Genomic DNA, 16457 nt, shown 5'->3' with positions numbered 1-16457 from the left:
GAAAGAGCTTTTGTAAATATTCTGTTCAGATAAAAACTAATCTGCAGTTCTGTTTACACTTTCCGTAACTCATATGCTTCTCCATCTCCATATGCATAACAGGCTGCCAGCTATATAGCCTGCTAGGGGACAGATGATAATAAGAAACTAACGAAGGATAGAGACAAAGTGAGTTTCACCCGCACTTCAAGAGGAAATTCCATGGCGCAAATAAAATATATACATCGTCCATGAACACTGCACATAACTTGTAGTCAGAACTCGTATACATTTGTGTGGAACTTTTTCTCACTCTAACTCTCTCTCTCGCTGTGTTTCATGAAATGTCCAGTAAGATATCAAATGAATGCAATATGAATACAGCATAAAAAGAAAGCAGAAAATGGACTCGCACAACTGCATTTGAGTGTGCACGTGAATTGCATTAGAAAGTTACCAGAATTTACATACAAATGTGTATAAAATAAATCTGCCTCGAGTGTAAACTTCGTAGTCCTACACACAGGTGGAACACACACATGCAACACACACACATACACTCTCGCACACCTTTCAAATACAGACATTGCTGAATGTTCGAAATGCGTTCCTTGTGTTCACATCCCTTTTTTTTCTTTGCTGCTTGCCACCCGAATAACTTTCAGATTGGCTACCTATGCCAGCCAACATTGCCAGCCAACATTGACTGCTGACTGCCTGACTGGCTGACGTGTCAGTAACAAGCAATTGTGCAAATGTGTCGGTTGCTATTTGGCTGCGATGCGGATACGCGATAAGCGCCAAATGCAAAAATTGAGTATAAGCTTGCCGAGTGTGCGATGCGGATAAAGATAAAGAGTGTAAATAGCTGCCCCTTCCCCTTCCTCTTGCCATGGCTTTCAAGACACAAAAAAGTGTGTGCAAAACAAAGCAAATCTCAAAAACAACAAGGCAAGCTGCATGCAAAAGAGTTGACTGTGCTTATACCCTGTAAATTTGAAAAGTCTCAAATAAATTTATTTAATTAAAAAAGTTTAAGACATTTCTATGCACAGACAAAAAACGTGCTAAATTAAAAAAAAAATTCTTAAATCATCATAATATGATGTCAACATTTAACCAAGAAGACAAATTCAGAAATCAATATAAACATTCTGCAATAATTCTAAATTGGCCATTCTTGAAATTCAGAAATAAATTCTTTGTAGAATGTATGAATTTAAAACTTGTACAAGAAAGGCAAAATCTCAAATTAAGATTAAAAATTCATTAATGTAGTTAAGTTCCAAATAAAAAAATTATTTTACTATATTTTTTGTTGATTTTTTTTTGATATGACGTTTAACCTGAATTGAGCCTTTCCTGTACAGCTTCAATTGCTTGATAAATATTAAATTTAAGAAAGAATTTTTAGATATATCTGCTTAATATTTTTTACTACGTAGCTTCACTCTTTTTCTTTTCCAAAAATACAATGCGTCACCTCAAGTTACTATGATAATTTACTGAGCTAAATTTAGAGAAAGGACACGATTTGCTCTACACAGTTTGAGCATTCTCCTTTTAAAAATCAATACAAAATTTCAAATGTGAGAAATTTCCAATCTTTAAATTTCTCAACCTAGAATTCTAGTTTTAAGTTCATAAACTAAAACTTGAGATTCATATTTTTAGAAACTTATTTTTACTCCTTTTATGCCTACAGGGTATTCAGAAAAAAAATAGTCGGCAACTGTGTTTTAGTGCCAAACACTCCAACTTCTGGTCGTGTGTGGCATTTGGGACGCCACGTCGTTGCCATGACTCTGATGGTTGAATTTTGGGCTGATTTCCCCGCCTCACTTAATAGAACATCTGCATGCTGAGCAGTGACTCGTCTTTTATGCTGGCATTTACTGTACTGCGGCGCCGGATTTAGACTGCCTCAATTGAGCGTGCAACTGTAACAAAATGCGAATAGCTTAAATGATGGAAAACAGAAAAAACACCTAGACAAGAAAGACGTGGAAAGTGAGAGGAAAAACTTTTGCTTTTAAGCCTTGTACATCAAATGCATTGCGCCTTCAGCTAAATCCATTTGTGAAACGTGAGAAGCGTGAGTGGCATTAGAGTTTTATACAAAGTGCATCACAGAGAGAGAGGATTGAATGTGGATTGAATTAAGCTGGCATCAAAAATATATATATGTTTATATTCTCATAGGAGTTGAGTTTCCAATTATATCATTGGATTAATGGCAATGCATAAAAATGTGTTTATCAAAGAGAGAAATTAAATGGAATTATCTAACTCATAACTAATAAAAACACACATTCCCATTAACTACAATTTATTTTCAATTAAAAATTATTTTTCAATCAAATGAATGAATTTTTGCAATTGATTGGATTACACTTATTGAGCACACACACAAAGTGAATTGCGATTTGTATTTGCCATAATCACCTCAAAGGCAATGTTTTAGATTTGCTGCGCATTTATTTTAATTCCTAATTACATGAATCTTGTTCGATTTCATGCGTCAAATTAATGATTATATGATATTTCACTAAGTGTGGGCTCTTGATATTGCCCTATAAGGCTAATGAGTATTTTTCAATTCAAATGATGCACACAAACACGTAAAATTTTGTATGCTTAGAAGAATTTGACAAACTTAAGGATATTCTAAAAAGTAAAGTACAGGCGAATTTAGTCTTTTGTACTCAAATGGATTAGCTTAGATATAAAATAAGTAGAAAGCTTCAGTCGAGTGTGCTCGACTATGAAATACCCGCTACCAATAAAAATACTATCAAGCAAAAATACTAAAATATACCGATACCGATAGCATATCGATGAAGTGCTACACTGAAAATATACCATAGAGATAAAAATATGCAAGACAGTCATAGTACAACATTTGTAGAGCAAACACATTTTTAGACTTAGAACAGGAAATGAAACTAAATTTGTTCTAAAATTGAAATGCAAGAAAAGATAATTACTTCATCTATCTACAAAGTTTGCATAAATCTTAAAATGTTTATGCTAAATTGAGCTTAATTATGGAAAATGTAGTAACAATTTCAACTATACAGCATTGTCGAAAAGTCTATATTTCCTCTGCACTTATTTATAATTAGAGTATGAATAAAATCCAGTCTTAAATGTGCAACAGAATGATCCACAAAACACACAGAAGACAGGCAGCAGGATTAAGCGATGTTTTGGGTGCACTTATGTATGAAGTTTTGAGATAGTATCTGGAAACATCATAAGTGTGTGTGTGTGCAATCTGTATCTGTATCTGTAAGCTTGTATCCAAGACCGTGTGTGAGTGTTTTTGGACAGAGGATATAACCAACAGCTAATTCCCTGCTTTATGGAGCATCGCATTCAACAATAAAACCTGAAATGTTTGTAATGAAAAGCGCAAAGCGGCAATAAAGCTCACACACATACACACACACATACATAACAGGCAATCATCTTTGAGCGTGTATGTGTATTGTTGTTGTTGTTGTTGTTCTGAGCTACTTTTACCTAATTGCTGCACTCAGTTTACGCTTAAGCACAATTGACGTCTATGGCCAGCTAGAGTGAAAGGCAGAGAGAAAGAGAAGGAAGGGAGACAGAGAGAGATAGAGAGCTATGCGGTGGGCCAATAATGCATTTGTGGCCGTTTCCAAGGCAAAGGCAATTTCATGTGGGTTTGCACTTAAATTAGATGTGCAAACAGTTTCACAAAGCACTCGAAATCAAGAGATACAAATACAAATCACAAGATTCGCATCCTCTCGCCTCTTGACTCTCGACTCTCCGTGTTTGCCGCAGAAGTAAAATATAATTGAAGCGTTAATTACCGCATTGAGAAACACATGAGAGAAACCTAAGCAAATTTCCCAAAGTTAGCAGCAATGATACATTGTGGCATGCATCAAGCATAATTGTGTCACCGCCGCTGTTGCTGTTGCTATTGCTGTTGCACGCTGTGCCGAATACTGTAATTGCTATTCTGTTACGCATCATAAATACGCCAAGAGAGAGAACGACTTTAATTAATTTCAACACACAAAAGGAATAACGCACGCATGTAGGTAATTTGTGGCTTATTGTCAACTGCAATGCATCTGCAGTTAATCAGTTGAAGATTCACACTTTGCCATTGACTGACTTCACAAATTTGACAACGCATAGAAGATTTAATTAAGCAGCCACTTTAAGCTCAAAACTTCTTGAACTTAATTGCAAGAAAAGTAACTTCACCGATGCCACTTAAATTCACCTTCATCTTATACTCACTTCTTTATCAAAAGATACCATTCAAGTCTTCAGACTTATTCGCATTTTCATTCCTCTGTCAGTTAAAGTGAGCAGCGTCTGCTTTTTGCCGAGTGCAAAAGGATTTTATAATAACATTTTTGTCTGGCAAAGGTCACGAGTAGCGAAAATTTCCATAAATCAGAATACCTAAAAGTGCTCACTTTGACTCAAAGTAAATTGATAATGCACGAAAAGAAATTCATCAATACGCTGCATGTGAAAGTGCTTTTCTAAAAGCTGAATTTTAAATTACATTATAATATAAATAATATAGCTTCATACACACCTCAAATACAGAAAATAATGCAATTATTCAATTAAATTATATATATCTTTTTTTTATTTTCAACAGACTTTTATGTATTAAAATGTTCTTATTAACTTTTCTTTTATTATTTATACCCGCTACCCGAGCAAACTCGACTGCAGTTTTCTTAGTTGTTTTTATTTTAAACGGACTTATATGTGACAGTCGCACTTATCGCTCAATACTTTTTATTTATTTTTTTTATTATTTAAATGTTTCATATTCAACCAGCAAAAACAATGTTTATCTTGTGAAAATTGTTTATACCAAATCGAATACATTAAAAAATTTGGCAACAATCTGATATGTGTAATAATCTGAATAGCATTTTAGATTACACAACTTTTATTTATTTCTTTCTTATTTTTTAGATGTCTAGTCAATGCTTTAAAAAAATCCTTTAATAATCTGAAATGCGTAACTGCATACTATAAGCATTTAAGCTCACAGATTTTAAATAAATTAACAATACAATAGAAAGCTAAAACCCGTGTAATAAAGTACATTTGACATTCAATTTAGTAAAAAAAATATAAATACTTTTATCGACATTATTATCTATTGTATTTAAAAATTTTCCATAAAAAAAAACATAGACTAGACAGTGAGCTAAAGTTAGCTGTAAATTTGTATGATAATTCGATAGAGTTTAGGCAAATTACTGTCAATTTAAAGGGAGACAAATGGACAACTTTAACGGGTTGTCGACTTGCAACTCGAGTTTCTCATCAATATGCTGATTAAGTGTGATGCCGTTTAGCATAGAAGTGACTGCACGAAGGAATCGACATTTTCAATTCCACTCAGAGAATTTGAAAGAAATGCGCTTGACAATGCTGAAGGCGATTTGCATTTGCCTAATCGAGTTTGCCGGATAGTTTCGATAACGTAGCAGTCGCTGCTCTGTACTCGTATTTGTGTGAAAGTGTGCGACGGAAAAAGCAAAAACCTAAAATCGAAAACCAAAAACTAAAAGCAAACAAATCGACAAAACACACGACAGACTTTCGTCTGTTTGCCAACTGTGAACTGCGTACTTTGATTGACATTTCAATTAAATTATAGCAAAAGTCGTTGCAAGACAAGCGAAGACAAACTGTCGATAGATTTGTAATTTTAGTTGACGGCATGTTTCGAGTGCAGAAACTTTTGCTCGCCGAATACGAGGAGATCTATGAGCCGGTAATGATCGAGAGTCCTTTCACGCTGGTCGATGCCAATGGCCAAGGACTGTGTCAGTATCAAATCGCGCTCACCGGCAGCAATCTGCTCTTTGGCAGCGATAATTTCGACAAGCATGAAGAGCAGGACGAAGAATATGATTTCAACAATCGTGGCCTCGATCCTGAAATCGAATGTTTCGACCTGATCAGCATGATGCCGCTGGAGTATGTTCGCTTTAACTTCTATCGCAAGCGAGATCGTTGCCAAATGATGCTGAGTGTGCAGCACTTGGAGTCGCAGTTCAGACTCGAGCATCCCATCATCTTTGAGTTCGGCGGTCACATTCACAAGCAATACTATTGGCACACCTGGCGGGAACGTGTTGCCATGCTGCGTTGCTATCAAAAGCGTTTCAGCCACATCACTGGCGCCTCGCCCTTCTCCAGCAGCGATGTCCAGCTGGAGCAGGAGCTGCATCATGCCCAGGTTCATGTGCCCTACAAGCCGCAATCCGTTTACAGTCTCTGCCATAGCTCGGCTGGCTAAGAAATCTGTAAATACTTGTAGTATAAGTATCTTGGCCGAAAGCCGCTTAACTTTGTCGGCTGCTCGCAATTTGATTAATGCAAAGTTGGCCAACTACTTTTCGGCCGCAAGTTCTTTATTTATTTATTAAAAGCATCTTAAAGCACCTTTTTGTGGGGCGTGGGGTATGGGGTGAGTGAGGGGTCAAGCAAGACGCGTGAAATTAAGACCGAAGCGCATTTGTTGTTCATTTATTTTGATTGTTTTTGTTTCACTGTTGTGCTTTGTTGTTGGATTGCTTTGTTGCAGCTGGCGGCCAAAAGTCTCTGGTTTGGCTGGCGGCTTTGTGGTTTTCCATTACAAATTTTTTTTTTTTTTTGCTTTTTGGTTTTTCTTGGCCAATGAAAAAGTTTTCAATTTGTCGACAAACTTAAGCCGCAGCCGCAACACTTGTCGAGTCTCCGAGTCCGAGGTTCCTATCTGTTTTCGTCTGTCTGTTCGTTGTGTCTTTTCAATCGGTCTGAGCGTGCAGCTGACACCGAAAATCAATTGCAATAAAATGCCCGGCAAATAAACACACACAAATGCCAACCAAACACAAACCGAGCGACCAACATTTGTTGCTTTTGTGGGCATAGTGAATTGTCAGGCCAAAGCAGAGAAAATGGGTGGGCATTGGCATCATGATTGGCTTCAGTTTGTTTAAAGGAATTTAATGGTCAAAGTTTTTGTCGGCCACAGTATTCGGTCGAGTATTCTGTGTACTCTGTAATTTATTTGATTTGCTTTCGCATCGCTGTGCTTCAATGATAAATTGCAATTTATTTAATAAAATGTATAAAATTCTCGCATTAATCATACGCCATGTGTTGCGTGCGTACAAGCACGCATTTTATAAAATTTTCATCATCCACATCCATCTGCTGCATAACCACTTCATTTTTTTCGGCCGAACATGGCTAATTAATGCGCTGCTTCGAAACGATTTGCCACAATCGGTCCATGGCAACAGCAATGCCAAAAGTTAATTAAAAACTCATCGACTGCCATTCACCACTTCACTTCTCTTCTCTTCGTTACGTTTCTTGCCGCCACACTCAATAAAATCAGTTCAATAATGGCCACATTTAAAGCGAGGCGACACGCACGGCAGCCTGACTGTTGTCCAATAGCAACAACAACAGTTGCTTCGCCGTCGTCATTCCTTTGAACTTAATACACCTGCTCTCGTTCTCTCACTCGCTTTGTGCCACATTGCTATTGACGGGCAGGTGAAAAAAAAACGAACCCCTTCTCCGGCCCCTGTTTAATTAGCCATGAAATGTTACCTTCTTTCCCTTTTTTCTGACGCTGACGCTGATGTATTTTTTGTCTTTAAAATTTTATGTTTGCGCTTTAAGTGAAATTTTCAGCATATTACACATTTTTTGACTGGTTATTTACTTATTTATGCCATGTCATGGCCGAAGTCAAGTTCAAAGCCAAAGCTAAAGCAGAAGCCACATCAAAGCCACAGCGTAATTGCTAACCAGAAATTTGAATTTGAAATTTAGGAAATCTGTCGGTTGTGCCATTGCGTTGTGGCTGGCCAAATAATTTCTATTTAAGCCCCCAAATAAATATACGCGTGCATAAATTTGCGAGAATATTCTACGATTTCGTGGTCAGAGAGCTGCTTTCTCTCTCTCCTTCGATACGAACGATAAATCGAAATTTCGAATTCTTTTTTTTAGCTTTTTCAATCTTAAATTTTAAGTGTAATTAAACTTTAAATTTGTATTGAACAGTATTTAGTTGAATATTTGACAACTCCATTAACAAAGCGCATTTCCATTCATGTGAAGTTGGCCAGAAACATGTTTGATTAGCGAAGCAAACGGTGAATTGGTGAAAGCATTTCTTGTCGATTGACATCCTGATGGCACATTAAACCTCATGCGCGATTTGAGGACGCACCAGGAGCGTTAAATTAAAGTACGAGTGTGTAAGCTGACAGTGATGAATGTGTTTTATATTTATTGAATGCCGACACGCTGCCGACGCGCTGCCTGCCATGAACTTTGTGTCTGTCTGCGTGAATCTATGTGTAAGTGTAAGTATGTGTGCCTATGTATTTGTCTGCATAAACGGCTGACATCCCCATGAACATGAGCAAATTTACACAATGCTTACGCACTTTACAGGGCAATCCCAATTTGATGTATCTCTGCACATTGTTTGCGATCCAATTAATTAAGTTATTTTGTGGCACCTAATTATCTAATAAAATCATTTATTCAACAAATGACATTTACTCAACAAACGTGTATTAAATGAATCGTTTTTCTACAAAAAAAAAAAAACAACAATAATTGAATACCGACTACAAATATCAAGTATACGTCGCATTGCTTGTGACACCCTGTCGAAATGTACATTCCAACACATCACATACAGGTTTACACTGGCTGGAAAGTTGCCCAATTGAAGGTCGACTACCCGGTGAAGCATATTGCCTTTTGATTTGCATTAAGTGTGTGAAGCCAGAGCCCAGCTGCCTAGTCTTTAAAGCAGCTCTATATTCTCATTTCCACTTAGTGTTTGGCTTTAGTTTGTATTTGCGTAAATCGTTTTCTGAATGTGTGTACTTAAAATGCTCGAAGCCATTCACCGACTGGTTTCAATTCGATCCAGCATTTGTGGTTGTGGTTTCATATGAATTGTACCTAGCGCAAATTGAAAACAATTTTCCAACGCTTTCACACACACACTCGACGCGTCTTGGGCTAATTTTATTTGATTTTTACTCGTTTGCCGGCCAAAACTTTTAAATGAAATGGAACGTGCACGGCATACTAAGGCCAACGACGTGGCCAAGGCGGCCTTTGACCGCAGCTCAAAGATATGGCCGAGAAACCACATTAAAAGTTGGCAAGCAAACAGAGTACCTAGTACCTAGGCTATGCCTTTTGCCAGAGATGCTTTTATGTGGCCATACAGCTTGCGAGTAAGTGCCAAAAGGCTACCTTTCTCTGGTAGTTTATGCGCGCTCGCTTGCTCGTTCGCTTGCTTGAATTCAACTTTTGCAATAACAAATAGACGCTTTTAAAGTGCCAACGGAACTTATAAAGCACGACAGCGACAACATTTTGTCGCCTGTTTTTTTTTTATTACCAGCTATGCCCTTTGCCCCGCTCGAGGTTAAAGTTTTGCGTGCCTGACGTGCCTCACATGCTCGCCTGCGCTTCTGCTCAGCCAGAGCCAGAGCCAGAGTTGAAAAATCGCAGGAGACGCGCTGAAAAGTATGCTACATAAAAATGAATCCAGCTGCTTGCCTACATTTTGCTTTTGTGTCAAGTGGAAAAGTGACTGCCAGCCACGAACTACGAGTAAGTAAAAGCCGTTAATGTTTATGATAGTGATGGTTTCACACACACACACACACACACACATACACATGCACACATATACACACATGCAGGTATATGTCAAATTTATTGCATACTTGGCAGAGCGTGTATCAGGCCCAGGCAACTGGGGCCAAGGCGTTCGCAATTCAGCCACAATGACTCGCCTCTACTCGTATTATAATGGAGACCCAGCCAAGTGAGTACGTGACTAAGCGTTGTGACGACGCCCGGGAATGGGACACACTGAGGTTAGCCAGCGTGTTGACAGCGTCATTAATCTTTAACTCAATAGACAATGCACACACACAAGTCGAAAGATGCAGCCGTAAACATAATTATGTACCCTCAGCTTCCCATTCCTATTAAATTTCAGGGTCACTGAACTTCAAGGCATAATTATGTCGAATATTTTGCAGGTGCAGGACGAAAATACGCAGCAGGATCAATGACATGTTGAAACCAAAGTTGAATAGTCCTTCACACTGAAATATTCCATGATGACTTGGCTTTAATTTTGTATTTTTTATTTATTGAAAAAGCAGCATAACCTCAATTTGTTCAAAGAACTTGCTGTTGACAGTTATTTAAAAATGTATAACTCTGTAAATTTTAAATTGAATTTACATTCAGGAAAAATTGCAATTCGCTTTTTTATTTAGTTGCTTAAATAATAAAATGTATACATGATTTCAATTAATATGAGTTGTTTGCCACTTTGCAGCGCTGTGCACTAAACCCTATTTTAAACGAATAAATTTAATATTTATTTATATAAATCCCAGGCTTTTCTTTATTTATTTGTTGTGCATTAAACTACAACTTTTTCACGGCTGACAAAATTCTGTATAAATTTTATATATGCTGGAATAAATATTCACAGAGCTACAAAAAATATTAACTAAATATTTGTTTTGTATTTTGATTTACAGCCGAGTTTCTTGCTCTCTGCATTAATTCTTTAATTTGTCAATAGAAGCCATTTGCTCATTTCTCAACGCCTTCGAGTCAATTAGAGCACACTGCTGGTCGTTTAATGGAGCCGAATTGGCCTAGAGGATTACAGTAAATCTTCTTTGTCTACACCCCGCCTGCCGCAGGAAAAGCTAAAAACATAAACAAGCAGAAGGCAATGGATGGCATTTAGATCCCATTAAAATGCAAAACTTTGCCTTTGTCTCAATAGTACCAGACGCAACTCAACTCACCCAGCGAGAGGTCAACAATGCGTGAGAATGCAACAGAGCGTTGCAAGCACCCAAAGAAGAAGCAGAAGCAGAAGCAGACTCCCCCGCCCAAAGTTTGGGCAAACGGTCTGCAAAACACACTCGAAGATACGACAGGCAAACAATTGTCCAAAGTGCTACGACTACATGTTAGTATTTTCCTTTTGCAAATTGCAATGGCCATTCGATTTGCAGTAGCAGCACCTCAATTTGAATAGCTATTAGAGAGAGACAGAGAGAGAATAAGTGTGTGTGTGTGTGTTCGTTGCAAGTTCATGTGGCCTATTAAATGCCTACCATTTTCGTATTCGATTTTCAGTGACGTTTATCAGCAGAGGGTCCGACTGCTTTGGGGCTCTGGCTTTTATGGACTTTAGCCAATCGTAAATTTTAATGGCTTACAACAAGTCGCTTTAAAGGCCAAAAATGGTGCCGTTAACACTCTGTGGATGGGGGGAGCCATTAATAAGTCCTTAGCTTGCGAACGCAGAAATCCATTAAGCCTTTTAGTCCTTGACATTGGCCAAGAGTAGGTCAGCCATCGCGATACTCGAATGTTTGCAAGTGGTGACGCTTTAAAGCAATAGGAAAATGCGTTCTGAATTGTATGACAAGATAATAAAAACAGAATTAGGGAGTGTCCTCCTTGTCCTTCTGAACTAAACGACATCTGTCTACAAATGCCAGTTGAGATTTACAAGTCGCCATTCGTCATAATTCTTTGCGGCAGCGAGAGCTGCAAGTTGACACGATTTGCCGTCACGTACAACACTTCTTGATAAATCTTGGCCAAGCTGCCCCAGCACTCAACACCATTCCCATTGCCATCACTATCGCCATCGCCCATTGTAATAGCCTCAGCCTTAGTCATGGCCATAGCTGAAACTCGTCACCACCTTTTGTCCTAACCGTGCGCTGACGAGCACGTGCATGCTGTTAACCTCAAAAAAGGAAAAAGAAAACGCGCTGCTAAAACATTTTTTAACGCGCTCGCGACTTGCCCCTTTTCGGCGCCTAGACGAAGGTTCCAGACAGCGGGACAGGTCAGCGCATTGCCGGCCACAAAACGAGACCGCAGAGAACGCCAGCAGACCACAACATCAAATCAAGTTGATGGCCAGGACAAACTCTAACAATGCTGACCAAAAGCCTCGACAATCCCAATCCTTTACTGGCGGCATACGTGCCACGTACGTGCGCTGTGTGACAAAGTAGCTTTACATATATACGCTCAAAAACAGGGTGACAGACACGTGGTAGAAATAATTTGAATTCAAAATGGGATAATAAACTAATATAAGTGTATCTTTAAATATCTTAAAATACTAATCTTAACATTTAATCAACATTTTTTATTTATTCAAATTGATTAATGTCGCACCCTGTTTTTGGCTGCGTGGAAGTGTGTCGAAAGGCGCTTTAGTTATACCCCCAAAACGGCTTAGCCTTCGAACTAATGACCAACAATGGGGAAATGTTCTTGTGGCCAGGGCATCGAGCATTGAGAATATAGCGCGAAGTTGTTTGAGGCGCCAAAGTCACGTACGCTGCGCTGCTGTCGAAACAGCCGCGAAACAATGTCCGGTGCGCCATATTGGACCCGCCTAAAAGTATGCAACACGCAATTTTGCATGCAAAATACATGTCTTTAAGCGTCGACAGGCGCTTTAATTTCATCATCATCATCATCAGCAGCAACAGCAGCAGTAGCAGTAGTAGAAAAAATAAGAGAAAGAGATATGGCACACAAAGCGCCAGTTTATCTCGAGCGCATTTATTTACTTGCTGCTCCGCTGCTTCTGATTCTGTTGCTTCTGTTGCTTCTGCTGCTGCTGCTTTCGCTGTAGGTTAAAATATTTGCGCTGGTTAAGAAGCAGCGCCCGCATGGCCACTTTTGGCCGTTAAGCAGCAAAACAGAGCAAAGCAAAAGCAACTGACATAGTTGTAGTTGCGGCTGCAAAAGGCGGGCCAAGATAAGCGGCAGCAGCAACAGCAGCACAAAACAGCAAACAAAGCTTGACCAGAGCAAAAAAAAAAAAATAAATGCTGGCACTCGGTCTCACTGCAAATAACCTAAAAGTATGCCACATGCTGTGTGTGTTACAACACATGACGTGTGTGCTGCAAACGGCTGCAATTTTCAATTGCAACTATATATATATGTATGTAACTGAACAATTGCAATTGCAATTGCAATATTTGCCACGCGCTCTCGAATTTCATTATAATTGCATGGCAATGCATCGACGCATTGACCTTGCAACAACATATCCAATTGCCAGTTTCAGTTTGATTTTTCTTTTTTTCGTTTTTTTGTTCTGGCAGTTTGCCCATTTTTTTTGTTCTTTTTGTGTTGCCCACTACTATATGAGAATGTTTTTCTTTCTTTTGTGGTGCTGAGCTGCCATGCTCATTAAAATGCCAACACTTTTGGCCATCGCATATTTCATTGTGCGAACCGTGTGAGCTGCAGATGGAATTAATTTATGTGCTGTTGGCATACCACAAATTGCACTTAAAATCCATTCATGGGCCAGTTGTGTAATGAAATCTTGTAGCGTTATATTTTATTTATCAATTACTGACTGGCGCCTCGGCGACGAAGACTGCGAGATTACCAATCGAATAGCCAACCAGTCAGGCAGCCAGTGAAAATGCTCAATTCCAGCCGCAAGCTGAGCATTGAAAGTTGAAGAAGTTCGAAGAGATAAGCAGCTTCTGAGTCCGGGGCACAAATCATAACTGGTCATAATGAGATTTGTCAACTGATACTCAAATGGCATCCATTGCTTGAGCTTTGCCCAGCATCAGCATTTATTTATAGACATTGCGCTTCGTTTCACTTACTTACTTACAGCGTGAATGCGAATGCCTGCCTGGTAACTGGTAACTACCAGCAACTGATAGCAATGACCATAAATCTCTGGCATTACGAGTATTGAGCAATAGCTGTTGCTTTATCAACAAAACGCATAACATAACATTTTGGGCCAAAACAGATAGAGACAACGACAACAACAACGCCAAACGCCGAAAGGGCCAAATGGCAGTCGCAAAATGAGGGGAGCTGCTTCAACTTGAATGTCCAGCTTGAAACTCTGCTTCGGGCAAACAAATCCAAAGTCGACACGGCAACATCAAACCCACACACACACACAGCTCAAAGCAAAAACCCTGTGGGTCAGTGAGAGCTTTTGATGCTGATGACCTTTCCCATTGCCATTCAACGAATACTGTTGTTGTTACTTTGACAACTTTAAAGATATCTTAAGCATTACGTATACGTAATGAAACAGCTTTAAAGCAACGCTTACGCATTGACTGACAATCTGGTAGTACTCTATGTGTATTTTGAATGTAGTATTATATTAATATACCAAATATAGACTTCGGTAAATTTTAGTATTTTTGTATATTTTGTATATTTTTAAAATTTTTAAAACACCGCACTCTTTTGCCTTTATTAATTATTCATTATTCTTATTAATTTTCCATTGTCATTCAAAGAATACTCTTTTTTTTGCTTTGACAACTCAAAAAAACATTTTAAATATTAAGTATACGCTTACGTAAGCGTAATGAAAACACTTTAAGGCAATCTTTACACTTTGACTTAAAATCTGATAATAAACTGTGTATATTTTGAATGTAGTACTATATTAATATACCAAATAATGAATTCGGTATATTTAAGTATTCTTGTGTTGAATTGCTTTGGTATATTTATAGAATAATGCTCTTATTCATTATTCTTATTAATTTTAAATTGCCATTCATCAAATACTCTTTTTGTTACTTTGACAACTTTAAAGACATCTTAAATATTACGTATACGTAATGAAACCGCTTTATAGCAACGTTTACGTTTTAACAGAGAATCTGATAGTAATGTTTATTTCGAAAGCAGTACTAGAAAAATATACCAAATATAGCCTTCGGTATATTTTAATATTATTTTGTTAAATTTATTTATTATATTTTAAGATTTATACCGCACGGTTTTGCCCTTATTCATTATTTTTATCCATTCCCTATTGCCATCCATAGAATACTGTTTTGTTACTTTGACAACTTTGAAGACATCTTAAATATTACGTATACGTATACGTTATGAGACCGTTTTTATGCAACGGTTACGCTTTGACTGAAAAAGTACTATATTTTTTTAATGTAATACTATATTAATATACCAAATAAAGTTTTTGGTATATTTTAGTATTTTGTGGTAAAATTAGTTGGAATATTTTAAGAATAATATTGTTTTTCTCTTATACATTTCCCTTTGCCAATCATCGGATACTCCTTTTGCTACTTTGACAACTTTAAAGACATCTTAAATATTACCTATACGTAAAGAAACCGCTTTAAAGCAACGGTTACAGTTGGCGGAAATTGTGGGGTTTGCCACTTCAATTTTGTAGACGAAAGAAACCAAAATTACAGACCGGCAAACTCAATTTATTGCAATGTGCTGTAGGAAATTGAACAACAGTAAGGCATTTGGGTATTGCAACTGTCTAAAATCGCATTTAGCACAACAACACCAACAACAACAACGAAGTGAAGCTTCCGTATGGGGCAGGCCTTGGAGCGACCGCAACTCGAGCAACACATTTTCTGTTGATTCCATTGCAGCAATGGCCCCCCAGATCGTTACCGTAATGCAATTGTAGAACAAATCAAGCCCACAAATTGTTGCATTTCCCCCACAGATGCAACGGCAAATGAAAAATTGTAGTCGATTGTTTTAGTTTAGCTTCTTCGAAGGAAAGAGACGATCCCTCAGCAAAATCTGTGGCAATTTCCGTACTAGCGAGAGAAGGAGACACAGATTGGAAATTGCTGGGCAAATATTGTATTAGGCATAATGATGTCACAATATGATGTCACATAATGAGATGACAACGCTCAAATGCTGAGCAAAATTATGTCAATCCGCATTCTCAGCTTAACTAGCAAACCAAAAGCAATTAAGTCTTTCTGTCTATACTTTAACACTCGAAAACTTTATTCCAATAATATGCAAATACATTTAATGAAAATGCAAGCACGTGCTTCGACTGTTAATATCACAAAAAACGAGAGAGAAAATAAATGTATTGTGAAATACTCGAGTCCAAGAAATGAATGAAAATGCCTTCGACTTCGAGTCAAACAAACACTGGCACATCGATGACCTCAGCTCTGTAGTTTAAATTGCAATTGAAGCATGACTAAATCGAATTGTTAGCAAAATGCAATTCCGAAACAAATCAAGTTCGCAAATTGTGCCAAATGTTCAACAAAAAAATGACAGTTTGTGGTAAATTTTTCCATAAAGCAAAGGTCATTAAATCAAGAGATGCAATCGATTTTTATTTGTGTAAATAGTCTTTATGTTTATTAATTGAATTGTCCTCAATTAAATTGTTTTCTCTTTTTTCAGTATGACTAATTAATTTATACTCAGCCAGGATAATATTTAGCACATAATCAATTATCCAATTGCATTTGTAATACACTCCTAAAGTCATTTGGTCAAATTAAATTGAAATCAATTAAATAAAACAAGTTTTTGTGTGTTGG

General features: G+C 37.7%; 1 protein-coding gene across 1 annotated transcript; it reads left to right on the top strand.

The window, feature by feature from the left end:
* The first annotated feature begins 5521 nt into the window (after positions 1–5521).
* On the top strand, positions 5522–6446 carry LOC133845092 (uncharacterized). The gene has a single exon (XM_062279445.1). It carries the CDS (start codon positions 5720–5722, stop codon positions 6299–6301), a length of 582 nt encoding a protein of 193 aa, XP_062135429.1. The 5' UTR covers positions 5522–5719; the 3' UTR covers positions 6302–6446.
* The last annotated feature ends 10011 nt before the right edge of the window (positions 6447–16457 follow it).

Source organism: Drosophila sulfurigaster, chromosome 3, assembly GCF_023558435.1.
Source record: "Drosophila sulfurigaster albostrigata strain 15112-1811.04 chromosome 3, ASM2355843v2, whole genome shotgun sequence".
Lineage (NCBI taxonomy): Eukaryota > Metazoa > Arthropoda > Insecta > Diptera > Drosophilidae > Drosophila > Drosophila sulfurigaster.
Note: the sequence above shows the minus strand (reverse complement) of the source record. Positions and strands in the feature narration are given on the sequence as shown.